This window comes from Eurosta solidaginis, chromosome 1 (genome assembly GCF_040869045.1).
Source record: "Eurosta solidaginis isolate ZX-2024a chromosome 1, ASM4086904v1, whole genome shotgun sequence".
NCBI lineage: Eukaryota > Metazoa > Arthropoda > Insecta > Diptera > Tephritidae > Eurosta > Eurosta solidaginis.
Genome location: NC_090319.1, coordinates 53,316,416 through 53,339,095, shown reverse-complemented (window position 1 = coordinate 53,339,095; position 22,680 = coordinate 53,316,416). Strand labels below are relative to the sequence as shown.

The 22,680-nt window shown below is 38.1% G+C and overlaps 2 protein-coding genes across 3 annotated transcripts; both read left to right on the top strand.

Annotated features, from left to right (window-relative positions):
* Nucleotides 1-1,149: 1,149 nt before the first annotated feature.
* Nucleotides 1,150-1,642, top strand: LOC137253397 (transmembrane protein 141). The gene is made up of 2 exons (XM_067790238.1): nucleotides 1,150-1,371; nucleotides 1,446-1,642. Exons 1-2 carry the CDS (start codon nucleotides 1,257-1,259, stop codon nucleotides 1,640-1,642), a joined length of 312 nt encoding a protein of 103 aa, XP_067646339.1. The 5' UTR covers nucleotides 1,150-1,256.
* A 68-nt stretch (nucleotides 1,643-1,710) lies between these two features.
* LOC137253389 (putative GTP-binding protein 6) lies at nucleotides 1,711-21,010 on the top strand. 2 transcript variants are annotated; one of them, XM_067790225.1, is made up of 7 exons: nucleotides 1,711-2,003; nucleotides 14,174-14,773; nucleotides 14,833-15,112; nucleotides 16,400-18,544; nucleotides 18,602-18,789; nucleotides 19,039-19,295; nucleotides 19,359-21,010. In XM_067790225.1, the coding sequence occupies exons 1-4, from the start codon at nucleotides 1,711-1,713 to the stop codon at nucleotides 16,853-16,855; spliced, it is 1,629 nt and encodes a 542-aa protein (XP_067646326.1). In that variant the 3' UTR covers nucleotides 16,856-18,544; nucleotides 18,602-18,789; nucleotides 19,039-19,295; nucleotides 19,359-21,010. The 2 variants fall into 2 exon arrangements, with proteins under 2 accessions (XP_067646326.1, XP_067646314.1); XM_067790213.1 differs by having other exon boundaries at nucleotides 18,843-19,295.
* Nucleotides 21,011-22,680: the final 1,670 nt, after the last annotated feature.

The following is a 22,680-nucleotide window of genomic DNA, read 5'->3' as shown; positions in this document are numbered from 1 at the left end:
GATTTTTGAGGGACAACGTTATATGTGATTGCGACCTCTCAGTCACAGCGGTTTTTACTCGTGACTGTGACTGAAACAAAACAAAAAATACAAAAAGCTGATTTTATTTTTTGCCTACGGATTGTGTTGCCAAAAAGTAGCAGATGTCGCAGAAAAACTCAGCCTCTACTAACGCACTCACTAGTAGTAGCATATATATACATACATAACATTACTAACAATAATAATAGTGTTTTTTTTTTCTGGCTATAGTGTTAGGCTTTTTGTACGCCGCGCAAAAAACAGGCAACGCCTTTACGGGGTATTTCGTTCTTTTGTGAAAATTGTTGCCTGCTCGCAATGCAAAAGCATTACACTTTTGCCCTATATAAAATGGCGGTGTGGCAGTGCAACTCTGTGAAACTCTCAATTCGCTCTTAAGTTCCACATATACTCTGTTAATATGAGTACAAAAATCACCTACCCAGATTGCGCATTCACGAGTTCAATATTGCTTCGTTCTGCGCATATTCGTCACAGTTGACTGTTTGAGCGAATGAAAGAAAGAGAGAAAAAACAAGAGCTAAAGGAAAATGACGTAAGAATTGCGCATAAAAAAGAGCTGATCTAATGTTTAAATGGGCAATGCGCAATCTTCTTGTGTGCTTTGTGATAAGAGTGAATATGGTGAGTTGAATTGTTCTTTGTATGCACTGTAAATGTTGACAATTTTCTGGGGTAGGAGTAACTCTATTAAGGCTTTACCATTTACTTAGGCAACAATTTATTTCAGAAAATAAATCGCTATATTACTGCGACCATCCATTTAATAGTGGATATATTCTGCTAGCGAGAGTGTTTCTATAGACGCCTCTGTATCATTGTCTTGGGCATGTACTGTTATTCAGTCGCAGCTTAAATAATACGCTCATTGAATTGGTTCATAGCATAGAAGCGATTTGTTCCTGTGATCATGGCTTTATTTTAGTTTATGATTGAGTTTATTGGTAAGAGTGATTGGTAACGGGAAACAAATGCTGTCACAGGCAATCTGTCACTTGTCACGGATATTCCTTCTAAGCTGTCGCTAAACTGTACTGTAATATTTGTGTACCTGTGACAACATCACAGGTACACAGAAATTTGCCAACTCTAACATAAACAAATTCTGACATTTCGGAATCAGCTGTTTTTGTCGTAATTACGCTCATAAAAGTGCCTCGTTTCGGCATTTTTCTGTTATACAGAGTAAATTTAAAAGGGATTAGTGGTTGAGCATGAATGACATCAAAAGTTTGAAGGATCAACAACGTGATAAACATCCTGGATTTGATTCCTACCTCAATTGCATGACTCGTGCACTTTTCTCCGGTCTTGCATCCTTTTGCTTAAGTAAGGGAATATATTTATATTTTGTTATTGCATAATTATATTAATTGCTTAATAATTTACCACTATTCATTTAGCATTTTCCGGTTGTCATTTTACACAAAAATTAGTGCGCACGAAAATTCAATACCCGCTTCAATATAGCGTTTTATTGTCGACTATTGTGGCCACTGGTGTATCCTATACAAACACGACAACGCGAACTAAAGCTTGCCAAGCAGCTTGGATGGCAGCGGAAGATAAGCATACTGTATTGAAAGAGGAGCATTATTAAATTAGAGCACAATTTTTATAAAATATCAGAAAAAAGCACTTATTTACATACAAAAAAAAAAAAAAAAAATGCTGCTGAGAAGTGTAGTAAAAGTTGCTAACAGCAGAAGTATTATTTTTTACCAAAACATCCAACTTGCGTTACTTACCAGAAATAGCAGCTTATTAAGTCATTTTAAAGGTGGAGTGATTGAGTTATCTAAACGATGGAAATATGTGCAGCATAAGGGTGTGAAAGGCATTCGCAATAATAAAAGTGCTTACGAAGCCGCGGCAAAAGATGACAGTGATGACGTTATTAAAATGCACGACGATCTTGAAAATGAAGGCAATTGCAATGCGTCACTAAATTTAGATGATAGGTAAATAAAAGCGTATACAAATTTTTTTTGATAATATGCATGTACTAGTATTGAATTGAATTGAAAAAACAAAAATACACCCAGCCAGCATTTTTTGAAAATTTTGATCAAAAAATATTTAAATATTCTCCAATATGATTAAAAACTTTTAAATTTAAAAGCACTTTCTATTATTCTTGAATAATCGTTTATGATTCATATTTCGAAACACTTTTTATTCATACTTGATATCATTATAAAATTGAGCTTTATTGGTTTTAGAGGAATATTTTACTGCTTTTCACAGTCATTTTCTGATCATATTTGTGAACATATCGCACTTGTTACGTTAAAGTGTAAGAACTCAAAATTTGAACATTTTCAGTAGAGATGAAAAACTGTTTCCATAAATATTACAAGGAAAAAAATGTAATTGCACGAAAATATCATTAAAAATAATATAACCGTTGTTTAATTTTTATTTGTTTGGTAGTTGCACGAAAATAACAAATTTTTGAGTTATTACTCTTTTCCTGAAATTTCTTTATATACATAGTGGTAACAATACGACATATGTGTTATAAAATAAACTTACCTAATGAAACTAAAGAGTGATAAACCGAAATAACACGTAACTTAAACAAACCGTTATATGTTCTAAATAGACACAATTAAAAATGTTACACTTTATGTGTTACACTAACGAACCAATTTGTTCAAACACTTGGACATAGTACAGGTTTACAAGTATTATATGTATGAGAAGGAAACAATTCCTTTCTCTTTCTAACACACTGCCGTTTGACACTTTGGTCAGTGTCAAAATATTGTGGAACTCAGTGGAACATGCGTTTGACACTGAAGGAAGTGTCAAAATTACCGAGGTTGCTGTTGTGGAAAGCGACGCAGGGAAACACCCCAGCGGGTTATGGGGTCAGAATATTCCCGCGGAAGGTATGCCTGTCGTAAGAGGCGACTAAAATACCAGATTCAAGGGGCTGTGTAGCGCAACCCTTCAGGTTGCCAGCGCAATATATAGCTTCTCCAAACCCAATTGTCAAACTCACCTATCCGCGGTGAATCCTGTTTCACTAACAGACGAAGCTCTGGCGACCCCAGGCTCCTCATGGAACTTGGGGGTGGGGAGGGAGGGGATGGCCTGAAGGTTTAATGTGGCCACATAAATCGTTCCCGAGATGGTCGGGCTAGCACCTTAATGGTGCTGTGGTACCGGAGCGTACCGGATCTGTATCCGGCAAAGGACCATTACATCGATAACACTCCCCAAAGCCTTCGGAGAGCAACCTTATCGCTACAACAACAACAACAACGCAGGGAAACAAAAAAAAGGAGCGGAATATCAGATATGGGGTGCTGTGATGGTACATTTTTTTGAACGAATGTAATATGAAAATGAGGTGCACCTATATGGGTCCTACAGAAAAACAAATTATACAAAAGTCTTGAATTGGGGTATCTAAGGACGCGTAGTTATTCCAGTATTAAGAATACAAACAAAGGTGCTAAGTTTTTCTACCCGTTCAAATGTTCTCCGCGACAAACAGTTTGAAACCGAGGTTGACTGCAATAACCCGTCCAAAAATGTGGAAAGAGAATTGAAAAGACGCGTTTTGTCATGTTATCAATAGTCTAAAGGCGAAAAAGTATTCGAATTATTGGAAGCGAGGCAAAAACGCGTCTATTAATACTTCCCCCAACGGTTTGGTAATGTTTTAGCAGCGGGTAATAAAGTATCACAATTTGTTAATTAACATTGTCCAAAACTTATGGATTTTAAAAGGAGGTGTAATTAAGTGCTTGTTTCAAAGTAAATAAGGATATTTCTTTGTAATTTTACAATAAAAATTTTACCCAGTTTTCGTTAGCAGCTACTAAACTTTTCTTGGACCTAAGAAGTACAACGGTGCCAAATAGCATCCACAAGAAAAAAACGAACAAGAACAAGCGGGATTCATGGGGTTGTGTAGCGCAATATATAGCTTCTCCAACCCAATTGTCAACCTCACCTTCGAGCGGCGAATCCCGTTTCACTAACAGACGAGGCTCTGGCGACCCCAAGCTCCTCATGGAACTTGAGGGTGGGGAGGGAGGGATGGCCTGAAGGTTTAATGTGGCCATATAAATCGTTCCCGAGATGGTCGGGCCAGCACCTTAATGGTGCTGTGTTACCGGAGCGTATCGGATCTGTATCCGACAAAGGACCATCACATCGATAACACTCCCCAAAGCCTTCGGGGAGTAACCTAATCGCTACAACAACAACAACAACAACAAGAACAAGCATTTTATCAGGTGAGCGTGGCTGTGTTTGTACGTGCTGTTACATATCCTACTCGTAGACCTGTACTATGCACTTGGAGACAACTAAAAATATAACTCTTTAGTTGAGTCTAAAGAAGTCATTCTGAAAACAAAGAGAGAGTCATAACGGTTTTTGTTTAACGAAAGACTGGACAAACCACTGAACGATTTTTACAGTGGGTAGAGATGACCACTGTACATTGTTTTCTTGCAAAAAACTAAAATTTGGAAATTTTTAGTTGTTACACTTCAACGTAACAAGTGCGATATTTCAATCGTTTTGGTTGAGATTTTTGAATGCGATCCGGATTTTTCAACTATCCGGATATTCGAATAACCGGATAGCTAAGCAAAAAATCTGGCTATCCGGATTCACAAATGGGAAATCCGGATATCTGTATGTCCGGATACTGGAATATAAAAGTTGAATATCTGCATATCAGAATTAAACGAAGCAAACATCGAAAAATTATTCACAAAATATGTTTGTAGCTTATTAAATTAACGTCAAAATTAAAAAGCAACAATTTTACAAACAAGTGAAAATAAGAACAGTGCTATTTGTTTATATTGTGAAAAGCCGCTGTTAATTGATTTAAATGCCCCACGAATTTATTGTTATTAATGTTAAATAAAGGTAATAGTCTAGTTGAGGGGTCGACTGCTAATACGCTACCAAAAATATCGAGGGAGATGTCAAACGACCCGTATTAATCTCGAGAACAATAATCCGATGGCGGAAAAGAAAAATTTTATCTCTGTCCGGAGATATTTGCATTTAAAGTTGGCGATTTCCATGTGGTTGTTGTTTCGTACCCCCAAAAAAAATTGTGCATCACCGTGGCGGTAGCCACGGTTATACCACACACCCGGACTTGGCATGGCGTAGCCCAGGGTTATTTTTTATAATCGCGGCCGAAGGCCGCCAACGCAGAAAGGTGTTCTGCGCAAAAATACTATGGATCCAACCCCCGGTTTCGGAGGTACCCGCGGGTCTTTTTTCGGTTTTTCGTTAATATCTTTTGAACGCGTTAAAATTTTTATTTTCCGCCTTCGGATTATTAATACTGATGTCAAGACGCGTCGTTTGGTAGCGTATTAGCAGTCGACCCCTCAACTAGACTATTACCTAAATAAACATATATCGTCGCTGCGCTCACAAAAACAGTTATATATTTTCCGTCACTTTTCAGGAGATCAAAAAAAACTTATTTCTGGTGTCCATTTGCAAAATTTTGCAAATGTATTTTTGAAATATTTTATGGAAAGTATGTTATTGATGTGTGAAGGAAAAAATCATGTTTTTTAACCCATCGCGATGTGATAAATATTTGCGCCGTTTTATAGCACATATGTAGCTGCTTTCAAACACGATTCAAATTTGCTTCTGTCGGTAGGGAAATATATAAAATTTTTGCCGTATTTCCTCAAAGATTACCCCTTAAGCCACTGGGAGGTGTAGCTTCATCAATGATGTCTGTTGGGGTGCCCAGGTTTCTGGGTATTCAACAGAAACTGCTTGTTTAGCATTTCATTTCTCTCCCTAATAGGGAGTACTCTCGCCTCATTGTGTACGTGGTGTTCTGGGGACATAAGAAGACAGCCCGTAGCGGTTCTGAGGGCAGAATTTTGGCAGGCCTGTATTTTCTTCCAGTGAGTATAACCTTTAGGCTTGGCGACCATATCGGGGACGCGTAGCATGCAATCGGCCGGCCAATTGCTTTGTAAGTAGTAATGAGCGTTTGTTTCTCTTTACCCCAAGTGCTGCCGGCAAGAGATTTGAGGATTTTATTACGGCTCTGGATTTTCGATACAATTTCGGTTGCACGCTGTCCAAAATCTAGAGCCTCATCGAAAGTCACACCCAAGATTTTAGGGTGTAAGGCAGTCGGTAGCGTGATGCCGATGTTGGGATCAAATATATTATATTGCACTGAGTGGTGGGTGATAAACGCGAGACCGCCCCCATTTCCACTCTCGCGATCTTTTCTGTGGACTATATGTCCAGAGCAGGTCTGCAGAGCAGATCCTGCTGTGTGTTTGGTCTCTTGGATCGCTGTAATGCGGATGTTGTTATGCCGTTTCATTAAATCAACTATTTCCGTGATCTTCTTAGTTAACCCATTACAGTTTAACTGCAGAATTCTGAAGTGTAACGGGTAAGTGATATGTGACTACGCCTGAGTCGAGGGAGGCCAAGACGCAATTTCTGTTGTGGCTCTGGCACTGGACGTCCCTGGGTAAGCATTTGGGTACCCGGTGTAGTTGGGTTTGCGGCCTGACAGCATGGCACGATGAAACCCTTCGGGGGTTGCTGTCGCTGAGACCAGAACATCTAGGAAAGTGGCACTGTCCAAGGCTGGAGCCGCATTGACAAGATGTCGCAAACATATATATTCTGTGCTGACAAATGGTGGTAGGGACTAAGAGTTTGTTTTCCTGACCTACTCGAATGCTAGTGTCGAGCAGAGGGTGAGAAGAAAACGGGGCGGTGGCTGATGCTCGGCATTGCTACCGACTCTACTACGGAGATTGTACTTATGAGTAGGAGCGACCGTATGAGCTGGTGGCTCCGTAGGGCGCGAGCAGCAGCGTGCACTTCTTGTTGCTTGCTGAGCAGTGGGGCTGCTAGAAGGTAGTGGGGGCGCTAAGGCGCAGACTACGGGACGCCCTTGGTCGTGAACAGCATGGAGCCACAAACGATTTATAAAAGATACGAGGACGTCGGTTTTTGGGGTCTAGCCCAGAACATCCTGTCCGATTCAACCATCCCTTGCACGTGACACACTGACAAGAGTGTGACCGGTTAAAAACAATTATTTTCCAGCAAACGCAGCAAAACCATTTCTCTGGACCGAGGTCAGGTACAGGTCCCGGATTGAATTCGATACTCTCTCGGAGCAGGAGAATACGGCGCAGTCACGCTGCAAGGATCTGCTGGGAGGATGGAAATTTGTGGGAGGGACGCAACAAATTAAATGGGGTTACACTGAAATGACAGCCCTTGGTCGGGAAAAATCCCGAGCCGCTCCGGTTTATAGAACCGGCTGCCTTGGGAAGCGAGATGGTTTGTAATTATTTTTACATTGAAATCAAAGCACTTTCGCTAGCGATGAAAAAAAATGATAAGCAAGTAAGTACATAACCGTTTTTCAGAGTACTTCTAGTACTGCGAGCACATAGCTGTTTTCGATCACTTCTAAACCAAAAGACATATAAAAAAACGGAATATGCAGGAATGTGGGCTATATATAGTGATAATAAAATATGCAATAAAAAAAAATTGGAAAAAAAAAACAACTGTTCGTTAGCGCAGCGACGATATGGTACATCAATTTGTTGCTTTCACTGGATATCCAAAAATACGGTTATTAACCGGATCTTCATAAATCCGGATAGTTTCACAGAAGAATATCCATGCCGTTCGGATTTTATCCGTGTCAACGGATATCCGGATATTCGAATATGCGGATAGTCCCAGCCCTGATTATCATGCATTTATTCCTCATATCTCATTCAAAATAAGATACTACATAATAATCGTATTTCATCAGAACCACATGTAACTCGCAAACAAACTTGACCGATATACAGCTGCGACAACAACATCTTAAAATAGGATACGATAAGGGATGTTGAAACCGTATACATGTATGTCAATAGATTTTCACATACCACCAACATAAATAGAAATTCCATGTACTTTGTTTTTGTAAATTCGATGGACAAATGTCAAAATCGTACTGCGCCGGAAGTCGATGTATCAAATCAAATAAAAAAAGTTTATAATCACTGTCCCATGATGCCACCTTGTATCGTTCCGCCACGACCTAAAGTAAACACATTTGATTTAAATATGATTTCAAAATGTGATTGAAAAACTATATTCAGTTTTTGATCATCTGGTAACCATATTTGGTTCTTTTTTTTTTTTTGATGATTTTTTTGAAATATTAAATTTTAATCATCAAAGGACTTCAAAAATGATTCCAAAAAGTGATCGATTTTGTGTGATCATCAAAAGTATTCATATTTGATTATTGGATGTATATTGGAACGATTTTCCGTCATTCCTTGTCAAATTTGGTTTCGAGACAAACCGGTTTCGACGTCGTGCCATCATCAGTGTCGAAAATCGTTCCTATATACATCATTTATCCACCCTGTCGGAAAATCAACAAAACAAAATAAGCCAATTGATTATTTCTTTTGTTCAATTGTTTGATAACTCATTATTTAGTCAGAAAGAGTAATCAGATTAATTTGATATGTAGGGAAATTCAAAATTTAATCGCCTCAATGCTGAGTGGGCAGTACAATTTAAATTACTTCAAATGTGTTGGTACACGAATCCAATACGATCGTTGGAGCAATTTGGCTAGATATGTACATATATTACAAAATATTTCGAATTGTTCAGGCGTTAATGTTTAGTGCTGCTTTAAATAGATTGCGGGCTTTTAAATTTCTAAGCATTCTCAAATCTTGTTCTGATATAATTTTCTCATTGGAGGAATATGGAAAGTTCATAAGTACTTTAAAATAAAATCAAGGAGGTTCCTAATGATGGATGCGGCGACTGCTGCTCTTCATTGGTTTGGAACTATTGTTAACATTAACTTGCGTAAAGCTTATTATTCAATCTTCTTCTTCATTAAAGGCGCCTAGACGATTTTGGCAGCGCCGTCAGAAGTCGCCGCCAAATAAGAGCACCAAGGGATTTAAAGTCATTTTTCATTTACACAGTTCATGATAATAAATGCACGCCAATAGCGACACCCACAGGATTCATGAATCATGTCAACACTGATGGAGCTGCCAAAGCGCGAATGAGATGATTCGTTCTTTTGATGACACCAAGTACTTCATCTTGCCCCCGTTCACCACTTTTTTTGCATCTAAATATAATCTAAAGAAAACTTACGGCGTTGTTGTTGTCGTTGTAGCGATAAGGTTGCTCCCCGAAGGCTTTGGGGAGTGTTATCGATGTGATGGTCCTTTGCCGGATACAGATCCGGTACGCTCCGGCAATACAGCTCCATTAAGGTGCTAGCCCGACCATCTCGGGAACGATTTATATGGCCCCATTAAACCTTCAGGCCATCCCGCCCTCCCCACCCCCAAGTTCCATGTGGAGCTTGGGGTCGCCAGAGCCTCGTCTGTTAGTGAAACGGGATTCGCCGCTCGAAGGTGAGGTTGACAATTTGGTTTGAAGAAGCTATATATTGCGCTACAAAACCCCTTGAATCTGGTATTTTAGTCGCCTCTTACGACAGGCATACCTACCGCGGGTATATTCTAACCCTCTAACCCACTGGGGGTAAACTTACGGCGCGTTTGTTAAAGCCAATAATATCAACATCATCAGCATGCGCCAGCGATTGTACTCTCTCATAGTATGATTGTACATTTTATAACTAAAGAAAGAATTAGCTTCTCAACTATCAGATTATTCTTCAATATGCTTTCTTGACTTAACACAAATATCTATAAATCTTTCGTGGACTTTTTTCTCGAATGCACCGAAGAATGACCTCATCTAATGTCAATAGCGTCTACACATCCTTCAAAAGACTTTGTTTAGGTTAGGTTAGGTTGAACTGCCGGTCCATGAGGACCTCACATAGACTGAATCAGTCCGTAGAGTTTCCAGACGTTTGTTTTAACGACCAAACTGAAAAACCCTATCAAAAACCAGGACCTATGTTATAAAATAACTCCGTCCTCTTGGCAAATACTAGAAGCTTCCTTAGACTTAAGCCACTTGCTGCTTCTAGATCTGACAGCTGTTTCACTCCTAATAGCTAGAGTCTTAGCCTGGCAAGTGCAGGGCACGATCACAGAACGTGCTCGATCGTTTCCTCCTCCAACCCACACTTCCTACATCTGCTATCACTGACAAAGCCTCACTTAAAGGCATGTGACGCCAGAAGGCAGTGTCCCGTCAGAATATCCGTCATGAGTCTACAGTCCTCTCTTTTTAATGATAGAAGCAACTTTGTTAGTCTAAGGTTGTAAGACCTACACATAATCTTCGGCACTTTACAGCCCCGCGCTTGAACCAGTCTAATTGGGACGTCTACGGAGCAAGCTTCACGGGATGCGCCCTTTTTAGCTAGTTCATCCGCCTTTTCATTCCCATCTATTCCCATATGCCTTGGGACCCAATATAGATGTATGCTTCTCCCTGTCCCGATTATCACCACAGACTGCTTACACTCTAACACGCATTTAGATGCTGTGCTATTCGAGATTATTGCCTTAATTGCTGCTTCACTCTCAATATAAAAGTTAACACGGTTGCAGCTTAAGTTATTCTCTTCCAAGGTTTCTACTGCTTTGGGCTCCCGTAATATTTCCGCTTGGAAAACGCTACAGTAATCCGGCAGCCTGTAGGATCTGCTTATTTCCGGATCAGCACAGTATACCACAGACCCTACTCCCTCCACTACTTTGGAACCATCTGTGTACACGTGTATCGCCTCGTCCGCCATTTGAGCACCCTTGCGCCAACCGTCCACCTCTATTGTAGCCTTAAGATCTCCCTCGAAGCGCAGGTAGGGAAGCAAGTAGCCTGTTCATCTTGTGATTGATGACTCTATACTACTATGGCCATATGGTCGGCGCTCAAGCTGCCCCGAGGCTCCGAGCCTGATTGCAGTTGTTAATGCTATGTTCTTTGCTCCCAGGTCTAGAGGTGGAATGTGAAGAATGGCATACAGTGCAGCCGTCGGGGTTCTTTTCATGGCTCCCGTAAAGCTAAGCATCGATAGTCTGCATACCACCTCTAATTTTTTGAGGTGTATTGTTTTTTGTGTGGCTTTCCATCAAACAAGAACTCCATAGTATAGAATAGGGCTTACAATCGCTGTAAAAACCCAATGAGAATGAGAGGGTGATAGGCCCCACGTACATCCCAGCATTCTTTTACATGCATAAAGTGCCGTTGAGGCCTTCTTCACCCTCTCCTCCAAGTTGAGCTTCCATGCCAGCTTACTGTCTAGGATGATTCCTAGATATTTTGTGCAAGGTTTCTCCTGTAAGGTCACCCCTCCTAACTTAGGCCTGGTCCAATTTGGACCCTTGTACCTCTTTGCAAACAAGACCATATCCGTCTTCTCCGCATTGACTTTCAACCCGACACTAGATGCCCAGGTATGAATATCCCGAAACGCCCGATCCATCAAAGAGCTAATCGATGTAAGGCACTTTCCACTTATGACAATTGCAACGTCATCTGTGTAAGCTTAAGTTTTACGGGTCCCTCATCGAATCGCCTGAGCAGTTGGTTGATGACCATCGTCCACAGCAGAGGTGACAGCACCCCTCCCTGCGGCGTGCCTCTGTCCACTGATTTCGTGGCCTCGTACAATCTAGATATATACGCCGCCGATAAACGCCGCCGCCGCCACCGATTAGGGTCCATTTTCGCACGCCGACGCCGAATGTCAAAAATATCGGCGCGGCGGCGGCGCCCGGCGCGTTACTATATTTTCAACTCGTTTAAGACTGTTAGGCCATTTATTGTTCAAGTCGAAAATTGGTCGGATATGGTCGAAAGTGGTATCAACGGATGCGCATCACTGCCAGTTATAAGAAACTAATTGCGAAATTTAACTCTTTCTAACTGTTAAAAGTTATTTAAAAATACAGGCGTTTTCGATGTCAGCTTAACACGGACTTTGCATCACCCAATTCACCAAGTTATTAAAACAAAACACTAAAATAAACGTTATTATATAATAAATTTATATGATCACTTTGCATATTTTTCCAAAAATGAAATCAAATAAAAATTGTTTTCAAATTGTCCTCAAGTTGTTAAAAAAAGTGCAGTTTTTTTTTTTTATTTTATATTGCGATTGGCTTAAAGAATAAGCCAAGTCAGTGATGCAAATTCCTGTAGTAGGTTCTAGGGGCATAAACACTCCTTTGAAATGATTCTTACCTCAAACTTAGGTTGAGGATATATGTACGTATGAGAAGGTTTTGGAAAATCATTTGGGCTTACATTCAAAAATCTGTTTTTTTTTTTTGCGAAACTGTACAATAGCGTCTGAAATGTTAATTTTAATTTTCACACTTCATCCTTCAACACCCAAGTCTCCCGGTTTGACAAAGTTGGCGGCCCTATGCAAAACTAGTCCCTTGGAGTTAATCACATTGGTTATAGCCTATCAACCAAGTTTAAATATCACCTACACGTTACTGCTCCTTTTACAAATGTGAATACGTAGGCACATATATGTATTTACCAGGTGAGGCTTTGTCCTTCGCAAGAACACTCAAAGTGGTGAAGCAAAAGCTTTCCCAAGGCAGTCGAACTAATGACGGTGTGTGCTACTACCCTAACGTAGTGGACAGTTGAACTAGTCATAAGGCCGGAAAACAGCAGTAAACATCTTTCAACTTAAAATCGGTCGACTTTCATTCTAAAATATCGTTTTGATTTAACGAAGACTATTGAAATCAATGATGTGAACACAAACGTCTACAAAATTTGGTCTACATTTTAAAAGTTTTATCCAGAGTCCTTGTAAAATTTTAATTACGTAGATGAGCCGAGGATTATTCGATTTTCACCCATTACGCAATGACGGCATCCTTGGCCGAACTCCCTAACGTTTCAATTTGTTTCTCTGGTGTAGCTCGGCAGCATAGCGCGATAAAAGCATCCGTTGGAAAGTCTTCGGGGCTACACCTAGAGCTTCTAGGAAAATGACGTCGACGAAGGTATGAGTTCGAAGTCGCAGTCCTATAGCTTCTGTGCTGGCATATGGTGTGAGGGTCAGGAGGCCTGGTAGCGACTGGTGGTCGGGATTGCTACGTTCGCACATCGGGAATTGTAGCTCTTAAAAACAGCCGAAAAAACTGGAGGCGCCCTGTGCCACGAGAGTCATGAGTATTAATAGACCATTAATAGCAACCGTAAGTCACCTTTGTACGTGGCCGCCAAGGAGCCACAAATGATTTAAAGAAATTGTGTTCGCGACGATTATTAGGAGTTAACCCTAGGTGAAACTACGCTTTGCACGGGATATGCAGACAAAAGTGTGGCTATTTTATGTATCTCTATTTCTTTTCAGCAGACGCAGCCGTATCAATCCCAAAGACCGGGGCTAGGTTCGAAGCCTCTCTGGAGCAAGTGAACGAGGGACAATCCCTTCGCAAGGAGTTACTCCTGAAAATGTTTGAACAGTGTGCGAGATCTTGAGGCAAAAACCTCGGATCTTTCCGAAATGGCCAACACGTTGATTTCCTTAAATACATACAAACAAAACCTTTCCTAAATACTATTTTTTTAAATCGAAAAGTCAAGCTTTTTAAAGTAAGAACACCGGCGTAAGCCGGCGCGCCGCCCACGCCGCCGCCGATAAAGTGATCGGCGTAAACCTCTAGTACAATCCCCATTGTGATTTAATCTTCCTGCAATTTAACATGCAGCCTATCCATCTGGTTAAGACTGGATGTACTTTAATGTAACTAAGACCATCCATAATCGCCCAAGACTTTGTTTAATATTAAAAAAAAATTTGGAACTTTTTGATTTTGACATTAATCCTGGTTCAGCTCAGGATAATTTTCGAGCCCCTTCAAAATTCTTTAGGTTCACTTGAGTACACTTTCCATGACCATGTCAGCTGCTTTCATTCCATCCTATTATTATTCTCGATTCAATTTCCTTATTATATCAGTAGGAGCTAGGCTGATATTCCGTTGAGGTGTCGATAAATATTTATTTATTTATTAACCTTCGGGCAATCTTATTATAGCAACAATAAACAGACCATAATGTGGTTTTTCTGTTTATTGACTCAGTATATGTACATATCTGTTTACCTAGAAATAAAATTTCCTTTCTTCATTAGTGCCTATGAGGAGTTGGCCAGTAGTGCTATGCATATCATCTCCGGCTCGTTAACTCAAAACGTATTCGTTATACAGCCATATATAAAATGGGGAAATGAGCGAAATACTCTAATCACTCCTGATGATCAATTGGAGGAAGCAAAAGCATTAGTAGAATCTTTGCCAAACTGGAATGTGTCTCATGCTATTAAGGTACCACTAGAATCACTTAATCGCAAATCACTTTTTGGTAGCGGTAAAATCGAAGAACTTAAACAGCAATTAAAAGACCATAAATCCAAACAGACCATAACTTGTATATTCATTAGCAAAAGTACATTATCATTTGGCCAAAAAAGATTTTTAGAGGACACATTTAAGTTACCAATATTAGACCGTTATTCGGTTGTCATACAAATACTACGTTTGCACGCTACAAGTGCGGAAGCCCGCTTACAAGTAGCCATGGCTGAGATACCTTATATTTGGGCACAAGCAAAGGATGCAAATCCAACATTATCGCGTAAACAAGGCTACAGTATAACTGATACACAGCGGGAAATATTAAAGTCACGTGAACGCAAATTAAAGCAGGAATTGGAAAGGATTCGGGATCATAGGTATCGTATTGTGTTTGTATTAATCATAGCTTTATATACATATTTGGATTATTTCAAAGAAAATTATTACGCAAAAAACGTAAACAAAAAAACTATCCGGTAATAGCAGTGGTTGGTTATACGAACGCTGGCAAGACATCACTAATTAAAGCATTAACACAAGAGCAAAGCATGAAACCACGTAATCAACTTTTTGCTACACTTGATGTGACAGCACATGCCGGCATGTTACCATGCAGTCTTGAGGTCCTCTATATGGATACTGTGGGTTTTATGTCGGATTTGCCGACAGGTCTAATTGAGTGTTTTGTAGCTACGCTGGAGGATGCAATGCTAGCAGTGAGTATAAACGTGCAATACGTTGCCTGGGTGAAGATAGGACCACCCATTTCATACTTTGTTTGAAATAATGCCGAACTAAAATATTGTAACGAATTTTGGTGGGAATTCCGCTTATTTGAAACCTTCTGCTAACGTTCGAATCGCTAAACTGTTGAATAAATCACTCCAATATTCAGTATTGCAAACTGCTCTTTATTTAGATTACTTTTGGAGTAGTACTTCCCAATTATACTTCACAATCAATACCCAGCCAGCATTTTTTGAAAATTTTGATCAAAAAATGTTTAAATATCGTACCCCAAGATGATTAAAAACGTTCAAATTTAAAAGCATTTTCTGTTCGAAAATTAATGTATCGTCGGGAGAAAAATGCATCTTAAATGTGATTATTCTTGAATAATCCTTTATGACTCCTATTTCGAAACGATTTTTATTCATATTTGATATCATTGTAAAATTGAGCTTTAATTGTTTTAGAGTAATATTTGTGCTTAAATCAAAACTGATTAATGATTGCTCAGCTTTCGCTGCTTTTATACTCTCTGTTGCCTCGTTCGCATATTTCTCCCAAGGTCTAGACGTTTCACCTTCTAAAACTTTGTATCTCCTGCTTGGTTACCATCTATATGCATACATACATGCATATTTTGTAGTTTATGTTTTCTATTGCCATATGCCTGTGTATATGTGAGTAACTATACTTCGGCTGATAACTATATATATGTGTGTGTGATGAGGTATCTCGTCGTCGCCTTCTACATAAGAGTGGCTGTTTTATTGTTGTTGTGCATTTATTTAGTAGCAGCTTAGTGATGCTAATATTATTCACAATATCAAATACGCATTGTCACAAAGAACGCCCTGTCTGATTTTATACCAAAGACGCACTATCACAATAGAAGCTCAATGCACTTTCAGCAGAAGTAGAGCGGGGGTGTATATGAAAAATATTCTGAAATAGAGCGTTCTGTAAACATATTCCAAACCACTTTTGATTTCCAAGAAATGTTTTCAGACTAGCAGCCGGTATGTGGATCTGCAAATAAGTCGTTGAATACCTCCATACAAATGAAAGATCCAGACTTTTTGTTGTGGGAATATTTTCACTCTCAAGCAAGGGTGGCTTTTGCGCCTAGAAAGAGAATGTAAAAGATCTTCTATATAATAGGTCTAGATCTTTCATCCCATTATTCGGCCCAAAAAATATTGTTGCACCATGTTATTATTTATGATTTAAACTTAACTAAATTTCATAAGTACATATATCTCTCCCAACTAAAATAGGATATCATTATACATGTTCAAGATGTATCGCATAGATGTAGAGAGGCGCAGCAGCAACATGTGTTAACAACATTACAAGCACTTCAGAATACTGTTGGTGGCACCCAACAAATGCCTCCCATTATAAATGTCGGCAATAAAGCTGATTTGTTGTCGTCGCAAACGGAAGCGCAGGCACTCAAAGATATGCATTTTGTTTCAGCTACGCAACACAAAGGACTTAGAGAATTGTTAGAGGAGATCGAACAAAAAATATTAACAGCAACGGGCCGTCGTAAAATGACATTGCGTGTGCGTAATGGTGGTGCTGAAGTCGCTTGGTTATATAAAAATACAGCAGTAACAAACGTATGCGCTGATGAGACTAGTGCTGAGCATTTGCTAATGTCGGTCGTTATTAGCGAATTAACAATGGAACATTTCAAGCGCACATTTTTATGGGCAAAACAAAAATAACAGGGCCGCCAACCGCCTCGAAAATCGAAGCGGTTCGGTTCAGTGGTATGAACCACTCAGCAAAACTTGAACCGGTTCGCGGCGACTTCTAAACCGCCGAACCGGTTCGGCTCAAGTGGTTCAAATGTTTAGTACTAAGTTTTGATAGTGTAACGAATTTTACTTGCAAATCCTCTTATTTGCAATCCTCTGCTAAGTTCGAATCACTAAACTGTTGAATAAATAACTCCAATATTGAATAATGTAAAAATGGCCTTTATTAAAGTACTTCACAATGACACTTATACTTTGCTACTCGCTGGCTTAATAACCAAACTGATTGATAACTCAAATTGAACTCTACTATTGGCCGCCAGATCGCGTGCTTAATCAATAACTGATTGATTGCTCAACTCAAACTGAATTACAGCGCCTCTTCATCTGTTTCCTTTTATACCCTTTGGTTTCCTCGTTCGCATTTTTCCAGAATGTACTAGCATTGTCCATGAGCTCTCAAACTTCTCAGCTATAACTAAAATTGCACAATTTTATACATCTTTTAGGCGCTTCCAGAATCTACTAGTCCAGTAGCTCTCAAACTTCTCAGATATATGCATGTGTTTGCGCATTGACTCTCCGCTGCTCGTATTCGTACATGGTACATATGTGTAGACGCAATTATTTATTCATTTATGTAGATACATAAAGATTGAATTATTGATGTGAATGTTTGTAGTTTACAGTCTCTCGCGCGCACATAGGCGTAAATGCATCTGTGTGTGACATCTCTCTGGGCTGCCTTATATATGTGTATACTTGATTTGATTATTAACGTAAATACTGCTTGGCATGGCCTTAGCATCGCCTTAGTGATGGGATAACTTAGTGATGCTAATATCCGTGACAATAGTATACAAAATTTTTAATTCGTCACTTGGGATCTGTGTGCAACCAACCATCGATATGTACCTACTAAGCATACAAATAAAATACAGTTGTTGAGGTCAAATCCATGTATGCACAGTAAAAAGTGGAGTCTTACTTTTAATACCAGTTGCTATTGAACTTAAACATTTTTGGTATTAAATTTGTGTTTTAATTCTAAAAAGTTTTATTTTAAGAAATAAATTTTAATCCAAAATGGTTTTGAAACAAAACTTTAATCAATGCTGATTGTCGCGTTTTAAAAATATTAATACTTTGCAGTTTTAATCTAAGACCAAAAAAATATAAAATTTCGCTCTCTAATATTTTAAGTATCATTGGTTTAAAAACAAAACCAAAAAAAGTGTTAAGAAATTCTCTCACACTCAATTAAATTAATGTTACTCGGCTCCTTAGTGCGACTGGCTTAAAAGTAAAAGCAGGAAAGTACTAAGACGTGCTCTCACTCCCAAACTTTAATACTTTTTAGTTTTAATTTGAGACCAGAAAGGCATTAAGATGGTCTCTCCGATATTTTTAGTATTTTTGGTTTTAAAACGAAACCAAAAAATTATTAAGAAATTCTCTTACTCCGAGTTATATTCATTGAACTCTGCACATTAGTACTATTGGCTTAAAAGTAAAACCAGTATTACTTGTCCGACTGTTGGGAAAGCGTCATGTGCACGATGTTTCTGAAAATTAAACACGAGGGACAATTGCGTTTCATTAAAATCACAAATCCTGAAAGTCGTGAGTTCTCGACGAACGAAGGAATTGTATCAAGTAAGTAATGTAAATAATTAATGACATTTTGCAAAAGTAAATTGTATTTCTTGCCAGTTGTGGAGCAATTAAACATTAATATCGGTTGTGCAATAACATTGAGAGACCGCGATGGAGCTGAAATTTTTGTGGACGATTTCCAAGAAATTATTTGTCAATATAAAGACTGTAGCCGGTTTTTATTGGAAATAAATGAAAATTTGCCAAAGAAGGGATCACCAGTTGCTAAGAGTTTAAATCACGAGGTAATTATAAGAATAAATGCCAAAATTTATTTTAATGGTAGAGTATTCACCAGGAGTTGCAAAACTACCTCCGATATGGAGATTTCTCGTGCATTCTTGAGGAATACAAAAAAACGAACAATTTAAGTGACAGCTACCGACGTTCCTTAGTGCGCGAGTGTACCAACTTTTTACGAAAGCATTGTGGAAATTACCCTAAGCACGAGGAAAAAATTGCACTAGCTGAATCAGTGATACGTCTTTTTCCAGTTTATAAGGTTACTAACAGCAAGTTTGGAGCGATTTCGAAAGGTTTTTTAGAAAACTGTGAAAAGTATGAAACCTGTGTGGAAAACATTTTCATTGATGCGAGTGGCGGATCTAATTTGGGAAACCATACTGATTGGTCCTCTGAAGTGCTACCTTTTTTGATTTTTTTAAAGCTGCTGCCATTTACAGCAAATGGACGTGGTCAAAAAGAAACAAACTTCCAAAAATCTGTCGATAGTTTCGAGTCTTTTGAAAACGTAATTTGCAATCAATGTTTTTATTCTTAATCAACACAAATAACAAATTTATTTTTTTTGCAGCTCAACACCCCAATAACAGAATTTACAGTGGCGTCTAGTCAGTCCACCATCATTGCAGTTGGACAAGATGAAGCCACAAGTTGCCAATATTTTATTACCATTGATGGTAAGACGATAGGTGTTGCCCCCTCTTATAAGTTTAGACAGGTATTCGATCTTTATTTTAAAGCATTTTACGTATTTAATATACAATTTGATGCTACCTTGGCGTACTTTTTGGTATTTGTTGCAATATTTATTTACAAAATAGACGACAAAAATAAAAGCCAAGTTCTAGGTTACTAGAAGTACAATCAAAGTTCGAGAATAAGTTTAAGGAATTTTTTAATTAAGTTTTGCATTAACTAACAATGGCAAAGTTTTGCTTTTCATGTAACAAAGAATTTGAAACTGTTGCAAATGTTGTATTTCATTTAAAAAATTAACATTTCTCATCCGAGTCTCATGGATTAAAGTTGATGTGCGGTTCCCCTAAAACATGTAAAAGAGTATTTAATACATTTAGCTCGTTAAGTAGACATTCCAAGCTTTGCATTCCTATAAATATGAACAGCGAAATTCCAGCGAAGAAAATTGAACCAATGTCAATAACAGAGAGAGTAAATACTCAATGGGGGGATAATTACAAATTATCTCACTACAAAATTTTTTAAAGTCTTAATGTTGATGTAATGCACGATATTTTGGAAGGCACTCTACCTTTCATTTTAAAACTCTGTTTTCAGAAGCTTGCGGAAAGCAAATACCTTTCAATGACAGATATTAACGATAAAATTAAAAGTCTCAATTTTGGATATTTTCAAAGTATATGCCTCCCATCAAAAATCACTTGATAAAAAATGCCGAACATCCACTGGATTGTCAGCCTCTCAAAACTTATGTCTTATTTTGCACATGCCCTTTATCTTTTTTAACTTTTATGATATTATGCCACATTTCTGGAATGGGGTTACTTCGCTTATTCAATCTCTTAGAGAAGATATAGAGTTACATTTGAAATGTATAGTAGAATTTTATGAAGAACCCCTGCTCCCAAAACATCACTTTTTGACCCACTATCCGTCAGTTTTGGAAAAAATGGGTCCTCTGATTCATACGTGGGCAATGAGATACGAGGCTAAGCATCGCGAATTTATCAGGGATGATGTTTCAGTTATCAATAATTACAAAAATATATGTAAATCCCTTGCTAATATTTATCAAACAAAAATGAGTATTAAATGGGAAAGTATGACATTTGAGAATGAAATTATTTGTGATCCACCATGTAATTTAAGTTTTGAAGATTTAGATTTAAGTGCACAGAAGTTTTTATCTAAGAGATTTGATAAAAATAAAATGCCTCAGGTATTAATAATAAAAAGGTTTAAATGTAAATATGGATATTTTTATAGGCCAGAATTTATGTTAAATTTAAGACAAGAAAACGGAATTCTTACATTCGGACAAATAAAAAAATATATCTTATCGACAATGAAATTTACTTAAGTTTAGAAATTTTTGTCAGTAAGAAATTTAATTCCATCTTGGAGTGCTATGAAATTTCTTCAACAGAATATTTAGAAGTAGTTGGTTTATATAGCCTCAAAAATGTAAGACCATTTGAAGTCCACAATATACATTCGAAAATGTTTTTGTTAATGTCCTGTGAAATAATAGAATAAAATTTAGTTATACTTATATATAAATTTAGTATTACTTATATAATTTATATAAATAAAACATACATTTCTATTTAAATAATTAAATTGGGTTTTTATTTTCAGCACTCTTCAAAATAATACTCATTTTAATAAATATCAAATTTCAAAGATTTCGGTAGAATTTCTTCTAAATTTTACTTGAAGAGGACTATGCAAAAACTTACATTGTCTCCCGCCTTAAAATAACACCATATACAGAATAAATTTCCCTCTCTTTGATAAAACCAGCACGGTTTTAATATTATAATTTCTGGCATTGTTATATATAAATGCCAAATTGGTATTAAAAGTAGACTAAAATTGTTACAGTGTGTATTTATTTATAAAACTTATCAAAATTATAAAATATAAGGAACGAAAATGGTAGAGTGCATGGTTATTAGACTGGGTCGATTTATTAACCGATATCGCGCCATCGATTTTTTGATAGGATTTGGGCTGCACAGTGGTGCCGTCTCCATAGGGTGAGCAATAAAAAATAGTAAACGTACTCCAATTTTGTTGAAATTCGGCGCCTGATCTTGTTGTAGCATAAAAAGAATATATATACAATATGGTGATGATTGGTACCGTGACACGCCCCCTACTCTTGTGGGCGGTTATATTAAAATATGTCTGATTTTTATGAAACTTAGTTTGGGCGTTAATCTCATGTTTAGAAACGCAATTGTAGAATTTGATCTTGTTTGGTGAATCAATGTGCTGATACCGAATCCTAGATCTATTTGGCCAATGTACCCCACAAACTGCAATCGATGACTAACATTTTTTTTTTGTATGTTCTGTATATAGATGTGTTGAAATTCTTTTTCATGTGGCAACTCTGTTTTTCATTTGCAACTTGTAATCGCATTTTTGCTTTGCGAATTCTTTCTTTGTATTCGCCATTTTAACTTACGAATAATTTTTTTCTATCTGTGTGTATCTAACCGACGTTGAAGTAAGTCGAAATAAACATTCTTTATTGTTCAGAAGAGCGGCTGTTTTTATTTTAAATTAGAGGACCTCCAACAGGTTATGGGCCCAGCCCCTACATAAAGTGCTAAGAAAAATGAACAATTCCTCGTTTTTTAATGTTGAGAAGTTGGATGACTCCAACTATGACGCATGGTGCGTTCAAGTAAAAAGTATACTTGTATACAAGGAGCTCTGGGATGTGGTGTCAGGTGCACTTATGCAGCCAGCTACAGAAGCCGAAGACGCTGAACAAAAAGCATGGAAATCGAGTGATGAGAAGGCCATGGCAACAATTGTGTTAAGCCTAACGCCAATACAAATTGCCTACGTGAAAAAATGCAAAACAGCAATAGAAGCATGGAGTGTGTTGCAGGATATACATCGACCAAAAGGCCCTGCGCGAAAGGTGTCTTTATTTAAGCAGCTACTGGATATGCGCATGGCAGAAAGTGATAAGGTACAACAATATCTAAGCAATTTTTCGAGTATAGTTGAGAAGCTAGCAGAAATTGGTATAGATCTGCAGGAGGAGTTATTTGTAATAATGCTCCTAGCTAGTCTTCCGAAGTCTTTCGAAAATTTAGTTGTCGCGTTAGAGTCACGCGATGAGCTTCCAAAGCTGAGTTTGTTAAAAATTAAATTGCTTGAGGAAGAGCAACGTC